General features: G+C 42.8%; 1 protein-coding gene and 1 long non-coding RNA gene across 7 annotated transcripts in view; one reads left to right on the forward strand and one right to left on the reverse strand.

Annotated features, from left to right (window-relative positions):
- Positions 1–3,625: 3,625 nt before the first annotated feature.
- The window catches only part of LOC127034759 (uncharacterized), a 70,548-nt gene continuing 58,655 nt past the window's right edge, over positions 3,626–15,518 (forward strand). For 4 of the 5 annotated variants that reach the window (XR_007769488.1, XR_007769490.1, XR_007769489.1 and 1 more), the window contains exons 1-2: positions 3,626–3,821; positions 14,660–14,826. This is a non-coding gene — a long non-coding RNA (uncharacterized LOC127034759). The other variant, XR_007769492.1, reaches the window with a different exon arrangement.
- Positions 12,812–15,518, reverse strand: part of ATP2A2 (ATPase sarcoplasmic/endoplasmic reticulum Ca2+ transporting 2) — a 75,604-nt gene continuing 72,897 nt past the window's right edge. For both annotated transcript variants that reach the window (XR_007769476.1, XM_050923913.1), the window contains exon 21: positions 12,812–13,599. Coding sequence is in view for 1 of the 2 variants with exons in the window: in XM_050923913.1 (XP_050779870.1) it covers positions 13,586–13,599 (14 nt within the window). In the remaining variant the exon portion in view is untranslated. The remainder of the gene's footprint in view (positions 13,600–15,518) is intronic.

The raw sequence follows: 15,518 nt of genomic DNA on the forward strand, positions 1-15,518 counted from the left end.
TTTGCAGTACAAAGGACAGATTATCTGCTCTTTCAGACCACCTGCAATTGCTAGTCTCTGGTAAAGGGCAAAGACAAAACCTGCATAATTGCTTAAATTTCTTGCTGTTTAACATTAAATCACAAACTTCATTAACATCACATTTTACTGTGGTGGAAAGACCCTGCTATGATGCTTGGAGACCAAAGTTCCCTCAACCCTAGAGCTCCTCCCCACAGTCATGTAAGCATTACAAATCTATTTTGCCAGCACCTCAAGGCAAAGTGTGTTGGAGTCAGGTAGTCCTGAAGCTGCCCAATAACAGCGGTTCTGTAGCAAGTTGCTGAACCTCTTGCCAAATTTCCCTGTCTGTACAATGGGGATAGTGCTTATTTCCCTACTGCACAAGGATGTGAGAATTTTAAGCAAAGATTATACACTGATTAGAAAACCATAAGGTGCTATGTAAGTGCTGTTTACCCAAGTGTCATATTCTTTCTTCTCTTCCTTTCCTGTCATTCCAAATTATAGAGAGCTCTCTGTAATTAGTAGCTTTCTCCTTAATAATCAGCTTCCTCCATAGGCTTATTTCACACAGTGATGGTTAGAGCCTTCCCTTTTCATGACTCTGGAGCTGACATTGAAGTTTAAATCAGTCGGAGGAGCAGCAGAGTTTTTGTTACACAGAAAACTCTAGATGTGGCCTCAAAGGGAATCCTATCAGCTCTATCTGCATCAGTCTTCTGTGTAGCATGGGATCATTTTAACCACCTTGTCTAAACCTAAATTGCAACAATTCAATTCAAATCTGTTGGTGCCAACCCCTCTGTGGACACTTAAACCTGAGTGTATAAATTTACCAACACAAACTAACCAGCTATAAACCAACTGTAAATCAAAGTCAATGTCAATGTTTTCACCAGTTTAACATATCTTTAGTTAAGTTGGAACAACTCTGTGTGTAGACCAGGCCTAACCTTGCTCAGAGCAGATCTAGGCAATGCTGCACCAGAACACAGATTGGATGCAGGCAAACTAGTGCAGCTATGAAAATGGGAGACTCAGAATGTCAGTTGCAATTTCCATACTGACAGAAGGGAGGGGGATAACTGGTAAAAAGCATGAGCGAGGTTCTTGGTGGGGAAAGGGGTGGGGTAGGAACAGTTTATAAAAGCATTTGAAATGTATAGAATTGTTTTTGGCTAGTCCATATCATTCCACTTACTGTTAATATACCTGATAGTAATAAAATAGGGAGGCTAGGTGATCTGTGTACTTGAACTTGACGTACTGACCCTTCTACTTAAGAACATAACATAAGAATGGCTGTACTGGGTCAGACCAAAGGTCCATCCAGCCCAGTATCCTGTCTACTGACAGTGACCAATGCCAGGTGCCCCAGAGGGAGTGAATCTAACAGGTAACGATCAAGTGATCTCTCTCCTGTCATCCATCACCGCCTTCTGACAAACAGAGGCTAGGGACACCATTCCTCACCCATCCTGGCTAACAGCCATTAATGGACTTAACCTCCATGAATTTATCCAGTTCTCTTTTAAACCCTGTTATAGTCCTGGCCTTAACAACCTCCGCAGACAAGGAGTTCCGCAAGGTCACTGTGTGAAGAACAACTTCCTTTTATTTGTTTTAAACTTGCTGCCCACTAATTTCATTCAGTGGCCCCTAGTACTTATATCATGGGAACAAGTAAATAACTTTTCCTAATTCACTTTCTCCACACTGCTCATGATTTTATATACCTCTTTCATATCCCCCCGTAGTCTCCTCTTTTCCAAGCTGAAAAGTCCTTGCCTCTTTAATCTCTCCTCATATGGGACCTGTTCCAAACCCCTAATCATTTGAGTTGCCCTTCTCTGAACCTTTTCTAATGCCAGTATATCTTTTTTGAGATGGGGAGACCACATCTGTATGCAGTATTTAAGATGTGGGCGTACTATGGATTTATATAACGGAAAAAAGATATTCTCCATCTTATTCTCTATCCCCTTTTTAATTATTCCTAACATCCTGTTTTGCTTTTTTGACTGCTGCTGCACACTGCATGTACCTCTTCAGAGAACAATCCAGAATGACTCCAAGATCTTTTTCCTGATTAGTTGTAGCTAAATTAGCCCCCATCACTAGACTACTTCTGTCACTAGCCTTAACACTAACGCTTTAGTGTTCTCAGAGGAATGACCATCAGAAGTTTCAGTGAGGTTAGATGCTGACAGGATTTCACAATGTAAACATCTGTTAAAACTGCTCCCCTGCTTTGTTAGTAAGCTCATGAGAGACCAAGGACTGAAAGGGTTTTGAGAACAAACTTCCTTCCCCCAGCCGCATCTTATTCTCCCCAGGTTATGCTCTCAAAGGAATGAGGAATGCTGGTAGGATGCTGTTTTGAGCTTGCGCTGCTACTGTCCCGGTTATATCTGATATGTGGAACTGAAAGGACTTTGTGCTCCACAAGTGTCAGTCCTTTCATAGGCAGTAACACTTCTAAATAAAGAGAAAGAGGAGTTGAATAACCTCTTTTGAATCCCACGTCCTGGAGGTTGTTTTTCTTGCAGAGTGCAAGAGGTTTGTTTGGTCAGTGTGTGGCATGAAAGGAAGTGATGACCTTGTGTTTCAAACTCTGCCTTGATAATGTCTTGAACTCTTCCAGCTTGTCAGCTGTGCATTCCAGGACCTCTGAGCATTCGAATGTGTCTAGCATGGGAGGGCAAGGGGGAGAGAAAAATAGCCTGTCCTGAGACAAGAACTTGATCCATATCTTAAAATAGAGCAAAGAACAAAAAGTCCTGTTTACATCAAAGCTGGCCTGACCAGGAGGTAGCAGCAGCACACTGCTTTGCTCACTGGGGTTTAGAAACTTGGAATGCTCCCAGCTGAGAAGAGCTTAACAGTTGGCACAAGTGAGATACTTATGTTGGCAGCTGATTCAAGAACTTTATGCTGCCTGTATCAACCCAAGGCCCTCTTCCCATTTTGGCTTGAGGTACAGTACATTGCTGTGCTGCCTGTGACAATGCCATCTTTTCATTTCAACGATTTAATTTAAATTTTTTTTCCCCTCATGTTCAGCATATAATGTAGGTGGTTTCCCTTGAGACACTTGATTGGCTGAGTATCAGAGGGTAGCCGTGTTAGTCTGGATCTGTAAAAGCAGCAAAGAATCCTGTGGCACCTTATAGACTAACAGACGTTTTGGAGCATGAGCTTTCGTGGGTGAATACCCACTTCCTCAGATGCATGTAATGGAAATATCCAGGGGCAGGTATATATATGTGTGCTAGCAAGCAAGCTAGAGATAACGAGGTCAGTTCAATCAGGGAGGATGAGGCCCTGTTCTAGCAGTTGAGGTGTGAAAACCAAGAGAGGAGAAACTGGTTCTGTAATTATACAGAACCAGTTTCTCCTCTCTTGGTTTTCACACCTCAACTGCTAGAACAGGGCCTCATCCTCCCTGATTGAACTGACCTCGTTATCTCTAGCTTGCTTGCTAGCACACATATATATACCTGCCCCTGGATATTTCCATTACATGCATCTGAGGAAGTGGGTATTCACCCACGAAAGCTCATGCTCCAAAACGTCTGTTAGTCTATAAGGTGCCACAGGATTCTTTGCTGCTTTTGATTGGCTGAGGAGGTGACGCTGGTAACTCAGGACCAAGATGGAGCCCAGTAATGTTCCTGTAAACTTCAGCACTGTGCTATCAGAGCAAGGAAAGGCGCTGTAAACATATATCCTCCTTGTGTGCTCTTGTGTAAAAGCTGCAGTCAGTGTAGTTCCAGCTGGAGATTTGATGGGCTTTGCAAACTTTTATCAGAAAACTGGTAAGAAATTGCTCTTCAGGCATTTTTTCATCTTACAAATCTTGACAGGGTCCTTTATCAATATATTGTGTCACTGGCTGGGAGGGATAACATGGCTTAACCTCTGTTGGGATCTCTTTTCTAAGCATAAGTTTGTATCTCAGGGCACATAATTATCTGTGCATATCCACTAGTCAATGGAGTTGTGTAAGATCCAGGCCAAACTTGGCCTGTGTGTGTGTATCAGTGACATCTACTTGCCAGCATGTCAGGCCTGTTGAAGTGACTGTTGCCTCTCTGGTGGTGGTTGGAGACTTATTGAAGATATAAGCCCTGGTATTACTCCTGGGAAATAATGATTCTGCCATTAGTGCAGGTGCTAACTGGCCTGGAACAGCTGGATCTGATTTCCATCGCTGCTGCTGACTGAATGCCCAGAACTATTACCAAGTGCAGGACAGAATGTGGAGATGGAACTCTGATCCTTTCTGCAGCAGGGCTTTTAATAGGTGTGTGGGAAGCTAGCTCCAATTAATCTTGCAATGGTTGTTCTGTGGAGGAGAATGTCACACTACTAAGGTTTGTAAAGTCTTGACTACTTTTCTCCCCCTCACTGTTGTCTCCATTTAAAGTCAAAGTGGTCAGATGTGTGAGCTGAACTGTAACCCAGGTCTGCCACGTACCCTTTCTGTGACTGGAGGTGGTAACTAGCCTCTGGACTTAGTTTCCCCATCTGTGAAAAGGCAATAAATACATCTAGCCTGCCAGGTGTGGCTTGAGGATTGTCAGATGTTAACTCCTCTTACTCCAGTGCCAATACTGATTATTTTTTGTCTCCCTCCTTTGCTTATCTCAATGCTGGGATGCTTCTGCCAATAACACTCACACCCAGGAATGCTGGGAGAGTGTGTATGAGAGAGACAGACAGGCTTAACCCTTCCCCTGCTGCATCCTAATTGCTGCCAGACTTTCTGGCAGCATCATTGCTTGGAAAGCACTGCAGGAAGCAGGGTGAGCTATTAACCTAGTTTTAGTTCTGGTGATTTACTGTTCAGGCTGTAAATTCAGACTACGTTTCCATAGTAGAAGGTACAACATCCATCATCTGGCCCCATATAGGGGAAGAGACATTTATGATCGCTAACCCTGCTGTTGCTACTAGAATTCTTGGCCTCATATAGGAAATCATGTTCTTGGGCACGTGGCCATTATGTGAAACAAAACATTCCCTCTCACAGGCAAAGAGCCTTGAATCTGTGCTTACTAGGAAGTGACCTACCTCAGCCCACTCCATTCTCAGGGGTGGCCCAGTGATGAGCTCTGTAGCCCAGGGCTGCATAACACATGCTACTAATGGATACCTTTGGGTGCTGGTTGTCATGGGGTGAGGGTGCCTCACAAGGGTACTAAGTATTAACCCAATTGAGGTATTACTCCCCACTGATGCAGCCGCCCCCCCTTGTCCTCTGCTCCATGTAACCTCCCCTCATCGTGGGTTGGTTGTGCTCATCACTAGCAAGCAGTACAGAGATTGGGATACTCCAAACTGTCAAAGCTCCAGGATTTGCAGCTGCCCAACCCTCAGTGCACATGCAGCTCTCCCCATGGGAAATGCTGCCGCAAGCTAGGCCCAGATTTAATTGTGGCGGGGTTAGGGGCGATCAGAAGTGGTGTCAGCCTGAAAGGGCACCATGGGCCATCCATTGCTCCTCACGCTGCTTGTGGTGTTTGGGGACTGGATGGCTCAGGACTGGAGATGGGATATAGAACCCTCCAGCTGGATGCTATTGGATCAAATCCAGGCCTAGTAGCTGTTCAGAAGTCTGTGAAATTAGTTGGTGGGCCAGCTTCTAGTCCAAACCTCCATCCTCCTCCCACTGATACTAATTGCCCCATGTGCTGGCATTCTCCTCAGAGAGGCTATGGGCTGAATAGACCATAGAGATTGAATTATCCTTTTTCCCCTCTGGAGATGTGCAGCATGGGGAACCAGGTCTGTAGATAGAGAACCTCAGGCTTGCAGCGCTGTGAAGCTGCTGCTCTTCACAGGTGCTAAATTGACAAAAAGTTAAATACATTGTGACCTCTGCTGTACTTCAGTGATGGTCCGAAATCTCAAGGAGAGGGGTAGTAATGAATCAAATTTATTGGCTAAACTTATCTTTGGGGTCAAGGTCAAACTGGGCCCATTATAAAGGTAAATCAGAAACACTCCAGTCACCCTGACCTTGGGAAACTATAGACTTGGCTCTGGATTTTGCACCCTAAAAGTGTGGTCTGTTCAGCTCCAGGTTTAGTGTTAAATGATTTTAAGTGGGAAATGTTTCTGAGCTGCCCACACACAAGAATTTCCAGGGCCTGCTCAGTCATGTGCACCTAGCCTTTTGTTGTATTACCGCAGAGCCTGAGTGACATAACACATGGGTGTGGCTGGTAATTGTGCAGCCTCCCAAAGCAAAGCTCCATAGTTCAGCTGCAGCAAATCTATAACTTAGAGGACAGGCTGTAACAGGACCTGGGAGCTTTGGAAACTTGGCCTCATTTTCATGCACCTCCTATTGCTCCAGGTATTGACAGGTTGACTGAAGACTGGGTCTGAACTGCAGTGAATTTTTCACTGATCAGATTTCTTTTGCAAAGTGAAAGATTTTCACGACTCATTTACGCAAGGGGAGTTTGGGCTTTGAAACTGCTACCTCCCTTATCCGCAAGCAGCCTTTGTTTAGCACCTTTAATAACAAACCTGCCAAGGTGCATACAAGGAGCAAGCCTATAGCTTGAGCCCAGTGCCAGGTATTATAAACTGAAGCATAGAGGCTCTCAGTGTATAGCTTGTAAAGACACTGGTTACACTAAAGTGTTCTGCGTTAGGAGGGGCAAAGGTCACTGGATCTCAAGGAAAGAGATCAAAAGGTGAAGGCAGAAGAACCTGCCCCCAGTAATTCACTGCCTTCTGGGTTAAGGGCCAGGCTTCTAATACCTGCCTTCTTTCTTGTGGGCATAGGTTTGTGTCTGCAATGAAGTGCAATTGTAGCTTTGTCCCTGTCAATCATTATGGGTGCACTGAGAGGTCGAAAGCAGCCCATTGTACATACAAATCAGAGGCTGAGATTTCTGAATCGTGAGACTTGTGCCTGTAATTTAGGCCCAGAATTAAACTGCATCCACAACAAGGAGGCCACTGTAAAAATGAGGTACTGAAATTGCTAGTGGAAATGTGTTGAGACAGAATCTTTGACAGGACTTCCTGGGAAGTTGAAGAACTCCACCCGCACCTGGCTCTATGGTTGACTTCGTGCCAGGGTTCAGCGAGACCATGTCCAGTGTCCTATTCTCTCCCACTGGCAATGGTCCTTCCAGGTCAAGGTGGAGGCACATTTGAGAGAGATGGAGGTCAGGGGAGGCTCCCTGTGTGTGTGGGTGTGTTTAGGGTCTAGGAGCAGTAATCTGGAGATTTTACCACATGCAATTAATGTGGAAAAAAAAACGTTCTTCAAAGTTTATAGACGCTGTGTAGGGCGTCCTGCCCCAATGATTTCTGGGCAGGGCAGGGGAGCGAGACTGAAATGTTCTCTCTTCTGCCATCCCAACATATTGAATTTGTGTGACTTGGATACTAAAGCACCAGCTCGCTGCGTGTTTTATGGCTTGCCTGTGATATTATCTTGCTCCATTATTAAGCGATGTTCTTTGACTTCATTGTGTAGGAAAAGTGAGCCTGCCACCTACGTAAACAGCATAGGGCTTATGGCTTTTGTTGTGGTTCCCAAATTTGTTTTCCATTTATTTGGGTTGCCTCTCAGCTTGCCTCCAGTAACTAACCCAAGAGAGAAACTACAATGAACTGGACAATGCGAAGCATTTCTTTGGCAGTGGCCTATCTGTCCATCATTCAGAGTTATGCTCTGAATTTACAGGGGCACAGATGACTCCTGCAGGCTCACAATTGTGACACATGACATGGGAGCTCAGGTTGCCTGTACAATAAGCTTCCCGTCCCTCAGGCTCAGCTGTTACGCTTTTACAGGCAGGAGAATAAAATTCTCACAAATTCAGCCCTTTAGCCAGCTCCAAAGGGCAGCTTCACCTTTCCCTTTTTGTAAAGGTAGTTCGGAGTACGCCTCTGTTTAGAACAGGTCCAAACACAGGCTGTGGCGGTGCCGGCTCCCCCTACTTTCTCCTGCTATTGTCCTTTAACCTTGAACTGCTCTAGCGGGGGGCCGGGGAGGATAGTTCTGTCACCACAACTTGTTCAATCCTTGGCGCCACTACTGAGACTGATACCAAGGGAGACAAATTTATGATGCAGGCACCTGTTAGCTGGGGACTGGCTGTACCTCACCATATTAATGTCACAAAGGCAGCTACGCAGCCCTACACTGACGTGGTAATATCTGATCACTACCAAGATAGGCTGTGTTTGAGCTGGCAAGTTAGAGGGGGACGAGCTCCAGTGTTCCATGCCCAATCCCCAGATCTATTCAGTTCCCCTTCCCCTTTTTAACTCTTACCTGGGCACAAGCATGGAATGGGTAGGATTAGAGGAGACTGAATCTGGCACGACTTCAGTTGGTTCCTGCAGTAGCGAACCAGGATGCAGTGTGGCACAAATCCTGCTGGCATCGGGTTCTAAAATAGAACACACTGTAGCCCTTAATCTTAAGGTGAACTGCAGCAAAGCATCACATCACTTTCAGCAGGCTTAAGGATGTGACCTACTTGTTTCAATCAGTCTCCCCTGTGGTCAGTCTTGAACCTGTCCTTTTTGTCCGAATAACCCTTGTGTGCAAGTTTTCTAGTCAGAATCCCTGACCCCCTCTGTGGTGGTAACTAAAGCTGTGTGAAGAATCACTTTTTCAGTTTGCTGGCTGCACCGGAAAAAAAAGATTGGACTGACCCAAAATTAAAACGTTTTGGGTTTTCTCAGCACGTCAGAACAAAGTGATTTTCCATTTTTTTTTGTTTGTTTTCAGGCATTTTTAACAACCTCTTTGGTTTGGTATGAAAAGCAGAGACCACTTTTAGTTTTGTGACTGGCATGTCCAAGTGGAGGTGTTGCCTGTCTTCTACTGCAATATAGCTCCTCACCAGGGCTTTAGGAGACTCAGCTTCAAATTCCCACTCCGCCTCTTGGGGAGCGGGGACTTGAACTACCTATTGTAAGTGTGTCTCCCACCCACTGGGCTGTAGTATATTCTGGGGTGGAGTTCTTAATCTCTGCTGTGGAAACTGTTCTGCCCCATAGAAATAGTTCAATATGAATTGGGGGAGAGAGACTATAACCTAGTGGCAGGGCACTTTTGCGGATGAGGACGCACTGGTTCCTGTCCCCGTTACAATTAATATTTATTCATACAACACCAGACAGCTTCAACAGGAGCGATTGAGACCCCGCCCCTGAGGAGTGCATGGCCTTGTGGTTAGAGCACTCCCTCAGGATGTGGAAAACTGAAATAAAACTCCCTGCTCCAGCTCACGCTGCGGGGATTTGAATTCAGGTCTCCCATCTCTGGGGTGAGTGCTCCAACCACTGGGATAGAAGCCCCCCGCCCCCAACACCTCTCCTCAGTTTTGTGAATGGCATGTAACTCCCCTTCTGAATCTAGCCCTTCTCCCACATTTTTTAATGAAAATATTTGGTGAATTCGTGTAGAATTCATGAGTGGTTTTGGCTGACAACTGCATTTTTAATTTGCAGCGGTATCAGCCATGTTGGGCCCAGGATATTCCAGAGACGGGGTGTGTAAGGTCATATTTTATTGAACCAACTTCTGTTGGTGAAAGAGATGAGTTTGAGCTCCAGAGCTGCTCTTAAGCTATAAAGCTTGTCTCTTTCACCAGCAGAAGCTATTACCTCACGCAGCTTGTCTAGTTGCCAAAAAATGCAGTTACGCAACTTGTCAAAAAAAACTTCCCCAGCTCTAGTTTTAACTGCTGGTTATCATTTCTCTCAAAGTCCACATGCCAATGTCAAGTGGCAGTTCCACATTACCGAGGGCGTCGCCTGAGGACAGAGCCTGGACTGAAACTACCACAGGGAGCTAATAATTTGGAGAAGACCTTATTTGGGATTTAGATGCTATGACAGCAGGCACTTGATAATCAGAGATGGTGAAGATTTGCTCTGTAAGGCAGTCTGTTGTAATGTATGGGGGACCCAGCGTTGGGTCAGGCTGGTATAGCAGGTATAGATTTTCTTGTGTCCTAATTAATGGCTAATATAGGTAAAATGTTAAAGATTTCTAATTTGTTTCAGACCCTGGCCAAAGCTAAACACACCAAAGGAGAGAACTGCTTCCTCCTGTCCCTCTCCTCTCTCGAAATTTCCAGGGACGTTTTGGTTGGTCAAGACCTGAGACATTCGCTAAACTTTACCTCTCCCTCTACCCCCCAATCCAAGATTTATGTGTGACTTTCAGTTCTATAAAGTGGTGACTCTTAACCTTTCCAGACTACTGTACCCCTTTCAGCTGTCTTTGTCTTGTGTACCCCCAAGTTTCACCTCGCTTCAAAACTACTTGCTTACAAAATCAGACAGAGAAATACAAAAGCGTCACAGCACATTATTACTGAAAAATTGCTGACTTTCTAATTTTTACTAATAATTATAAAATTGGAATATAAATGTTGTACTTACATTTCAGTGTATAGTATATAGAGCCATATAAATAACTCCTTGTATTAAAATTTTAGTTTGTAATGACTTTGCTAGTGCTTTTTATGTAGCCTGTTGGAAAAACTAGGCAAGTATCGAGATGAGTTGATGTGCCCCCTGGAAGACCTCTCTGCATACCCCGATATATAGACCTTGTCTACACTTACCCCTGGTTGAGAGCCAGTGCTATAAAGTGAAACTCACCCCTGTGGAGAGGCCACACCAGGATGTGTTGTTCAGCCCTTAGGATACAGTGTGATGTGATCTCCACACTGGAATGAACTTCACCCCCTCAGACTGTTTTATAGTTAATTACTGCTCAGCGTCTATTGACTCTCATGTGACCAAGACCCAGCCCCATGGCAGCATGTGGTAGGATCGACTATTGGAATGAGTCAGGCTGAGTTATGTAAGCATGCATCTTTTACCACGCTCACTGTGGCTCTGAGTGCTAGGCATCCAGCAGCCTCGCTAGCATGTGTCAGTGCATTCTCTGCATCTATTCATTGTATGAATAACTTTCAGCGAGTTAGAGCTCCTTAAGTATACATGGGACTCAAAGTGTGATGGCTACAGCTAACCTTTATTTTTAACTTGTTTTAAAAGCATTTAATTTTGAGAGTTTGACAATCTTGTTCTGGTCAGCAGATTAGTGTCTGTCTGTAAGAATGCTGATGTGATGTTTAGAATGTAACTTGCCAGAATAGCAGTGCAGATTTTGAACCAACTGTCTTCAGTATAAGGACTTTTTAGATGTGCCACCCACTGTAATACTGGCAATTAGCTTTTCAAATGTCTTGTCTATGGGCGTACTAGTCAGAGGGCCAAGGTGTAAAAAGGGAGCACCACGTCTCCCCTGCTGATCAGTCCTGTTCCAAGCCATCCAGGGACGGTCGTCCTGAACGGATAAATCTCTTGGGGGTACCACACATATGTAACTTACAGCAGTTTCAGTTTAACAAACTGTGATCCTTGTCTTTGGAAGTAAGTGGTAAGGAAGTAACAATCTAGAGGATAAAACATCAGCCTGGGAGTTAGTCCAGCCAAGACAGCAGTCAGGTCTTTAGTTACTTGACCAAGTAATCTAGCCATTTAGCTTTAGTTTTGCCTTTGGGGATCCTTGACTGAAAGGCACCGTGTAAATGCAATGTATTAGAAATATAGCAACTTGGAAGCATCTGTTAGAGCACATAGATACATCATTGCATCTGAAATTAGTTTACAGGAGAGGAGAGTGAAGCCAGACAGTTTGTAGATTAGAGCTGAGGGATGAACTGTCATCGTTTTCTAACTCCAGGAATCAGAACTACAGTGCTTAATATACTTACAACACTACCATAGTAGGAAATAATTCCATAAGCAGAGGGACTGCTAACAATTTATTTCTAAATCTCCCTATGTATTAAAAATGCACACGAGAGTTTTGCAGAATTTTATAACAAGTATTATTGGAACAGCGTGATCTCAGGGTAGTAAAGCTTTAAATACTGCACTGTTTGAACTGAGAAATCCCAAATGATAAAAAACACATTTGTTTAGCTTTGCTTGCTAGTGATGAGCTGGAGTGTGTCACAAGATGGAGATTAGGGGGCATTACATTTAAAAGGTTACTGAAGCTCGTTTTGGAAACTGCCTCAGAGAAAGAAACACTCTCCCTTTACCCCTTGGTCTTTCTAACTTTCCCTGATTTGTTGGCTTGGCAGCAGGGCATTATAGGACATTTGGGGGCAGTAGGTTCTTTAATAGCCTTAACTTAAGAGTCTTGAACTCTAGTTTTGTGGAGGCCAAGATTAGCTGAGATAATGGCTGATGTGAGCACACAACTTGAAGCTAGGAATCCAGCTAATTGAGGCTGAGGCAGGAGTTTAATAGGTCATAGTGTCAGCTGGTGGCTAGAGGGCAAGTACAATTGATCACAAGGGACCCTTTTGGCCTTAATCTGTGGATCATGGGGAATATTAGTGGCCCTATATAATTTGGGGGTAAGGATAATCCTTATTTGCAAGATAGAGAAGGATCAAAAGTAAAAAATTACTTGGGAAAAATGTTTATTTTGACGTTTCTCAGAGGGTTTTTACAAACAATGGAGAGCATTTAAAAAAAATTAAGTGATCAAAGTACTCAAGTGTCCCTTAACTACCCGCTAGCCCCTGCACAGAAGGGGATAAAAAAATCACACCAGCGAGGAGGTCAATACTGCAGGAAGAGCAGCTGGCATCTGCATAGTTCTAGTAGGAAAGATTGCAGCGCTGCTGCTGCTAGTAATTGTCATCCTGGCATTAATATAAGACAGTGCTGAAGTATGTATACTTATACCTGCAGAAAACAAAGTGCATAAAATAACACGCCAAGTAGATATTGTAGAATAAATTTATTTACCTGAAACAATGAAATTCAGTGTGATGCTTATTATTGTCAGCATTGAAATAGACAATTGATCTTCTTAACAACTTCTAAAGGTCACATGCAGTTGTTATAACTGACACTTTTTTGTTTTTTAGAGAAATGCATCACACAAACACTTGTATTGCACCAACATCTGTCTACTGCTTTAGATTTAAATAAATTACATTAGTGCAAGAGAGGTATCTTTGCACACAAAAAATAAAAAATCTGAAGTTATGAACCAGAGGCTTACAGTTTAAACATTCAACATCTGTAGTTTTGTACTGAATTTATAAATAGCATAGCGTATTGTACATAGCTGTTCATAAAGTAGTATGTTTAGATGATACAATACCGAAAGATTTGGCTACTTACAACTGAAAGCATGCATTAGTCTATTATACATTTTATACAGAGAAATATGGAAACTTGGCTGACAGCTCCTTAATTTTGGCCTAATGTTTAAGAATAAACAGTCTTCTCCATGCAGCAAAGAAACCAAACTTCTCTGGAGATTTTTTTCTGATTCATTAAGCTATATTGAACATTTGTACATTTGTATAACTGAAGCCCTAATGGTACCACACATTTCCTCCACAGAGCACACAATGAGTTTTGTTTTAGGGAAAGCAGGTTTTTGTTGGTGTTTTACATGATACATGCAGAGGTTTTGCCAGATGTGTTGCTAAGACACATGCACGCAACAAAACAACCTTACATTTCTGCAAAATTGTTTAGGAAGTGATTACTCCAGCAATGCTGAAAAGGAAAGAAAAAGGCATCAGTTAGTGAAAGGATGAATAATGCTGTATTCAAAAGCAAGAATTGTAAGATCAATAGTGAGAGAAGAGAGAATGTTAAGTTGAATAACTGATATTTTAATTGAAAGGACACGGTCAGGTTTAAAAAACCTGAGCTAAACACCTTGAGTGAAATCAGTGACAAAGCTCCCATGGCCTGCAGGAGGGCCAGCATTTGTCACCAAAAGATTGAAGGTGAAAGAGTTAAAACCTAATTTCCTTTCATGTAGTTTTGCATTTCTCTGTCTAGCCAATGGAAATAGACAAAGCTCTTTTCACTTTCAGGTTCTTATGCACTGACTTAAGGTTTTAATATTTGAACTAACGCCTGCATGAATTAAAAAAATAAACCAACTTTGAAAAAAATTTCATGGAAGTGTCTCTTTAAAAAAAAAAAAAAAAAAAAAAAGTTGCTGAAGTAGGCTTTGACTCAAAGTTGACCTAAGTGTCCCTTTAATTATCCAGATTATGCAACTAATTCTGGAAGAAGTCATTAAACTACATAGACAAGAGGGTTTGTAATAAAATGACTATTTTACCCTGTATTTAAGGATAAAAAAATACTGTAATTCCCTACAGAGTTCTTAGGACTGCACTTAGCAGGCTATGCTGCTAAGATTTTTCAGAGTAGGCTTAATATTAATGCAATTAAAGCTGTGATTAGCAGAGATTATGGAAACAATGGTTAGAAGTGCAAAAGGCAAATAAGACTAGTGCAAGAGAAACAGACAATTTCGCCCTCCCATCTCAGCTAACTCCATCATCCTTCCTGTTTGAGCTATTGGCTATTATATTCCACTTATCAGCTGTGTTCTTGGAGTCTTGCTGTACAGCATTTTATCACCACTGATTAAAACTTCATTTTCTTACATTTAAGTGTTTACAAAATAGCCTTCCCACAAACATTAGCCATATAGCAATTGTATAGAATGGAATTGTTTTATACAGTATCTTTCACATTTGGTCTCTTGAAGTGTTATCTAAAGTAATCAGATACCAATCATCTTCCATTTGTGTAGGTTAAATGGAGCAGCCATTTAAATAGGGCTCTGGAATAGCTCTTTGGAGAGCCAATATTCTTGAGAGGAAATAGCAACAAGAGTCCACACTATCAAGACATCTGAGTAGCCCTAGACTATTAGATGCATCTGAACAACATCTTCCCTCCAGCTAGAAGCAGCATTAGGTAAGATTTTCAGCATCCCACAGAGGGTGCTCTTGTCCCAACCAAAGGGGATGCTTTTGGATTTTGACAAACTTTTTTCTAGCATAAGCCTTAGAAAGGTATATCTTTCATCCAGCTGTCTTTCACCTCGCCTGCTACAAACCTAGGTTCCCCTATGCTGTTTATGCATCAGGGATCCAAAAGATTAAGATTACCAAAGGAGAGCATTAAGTAACCCAGGGTGCAATAGCTGACCATGGAGAAAGCTCAGAAGTGTGAAAAGGAAAATGGAAGCAGTCAGAAGGCACAGAAGTGTTCAAAGAAACACTGGTGCCGAGTCTGAAAAGGAGAAATGCAAGTTACTTTGCAGCTAATTACTAACAAGATATTTGTCTGTGGGATTATGATGTAGGTTAAATGGATCCCCTGTGAGTGAACACTTCACAAACCTCTGCATATTTTGTTCCCTCCCCACTACAAAATCTACCAAGTTCGGTTGGCAAAAATGTGGAAAATTTTTTCCCAGAAAAATAAACATGCAGTTGAACTGCTCCCCCAAGATGACCCAGCTAGTTGGGACTCAAAAGGAATTCTTCTAATATGAAAGTTTAAATTTTGGCAAGAAATAATACTTTCTTAGAAGTAATGCAGCTTTGTCTTTCCCAAGCTATTCCTTTGTGGTTGTCAGAATCCTTTCCACTTCTCATCCTTTT

Source organism: Gopherus flavomarginatus, chromosome 15, assembly GCF_025201925.1.
Source record: "Gopherus flavomarginatus isolate rGopFla2 chromosome 15, rGopFla2.mat.asm, whole genome shotgun sequence".
NCBI lineage: Eukaryota > Metazoa > Chordata > Testudines > Testudinidae > Gopherus > Gopherus flavomarginatus.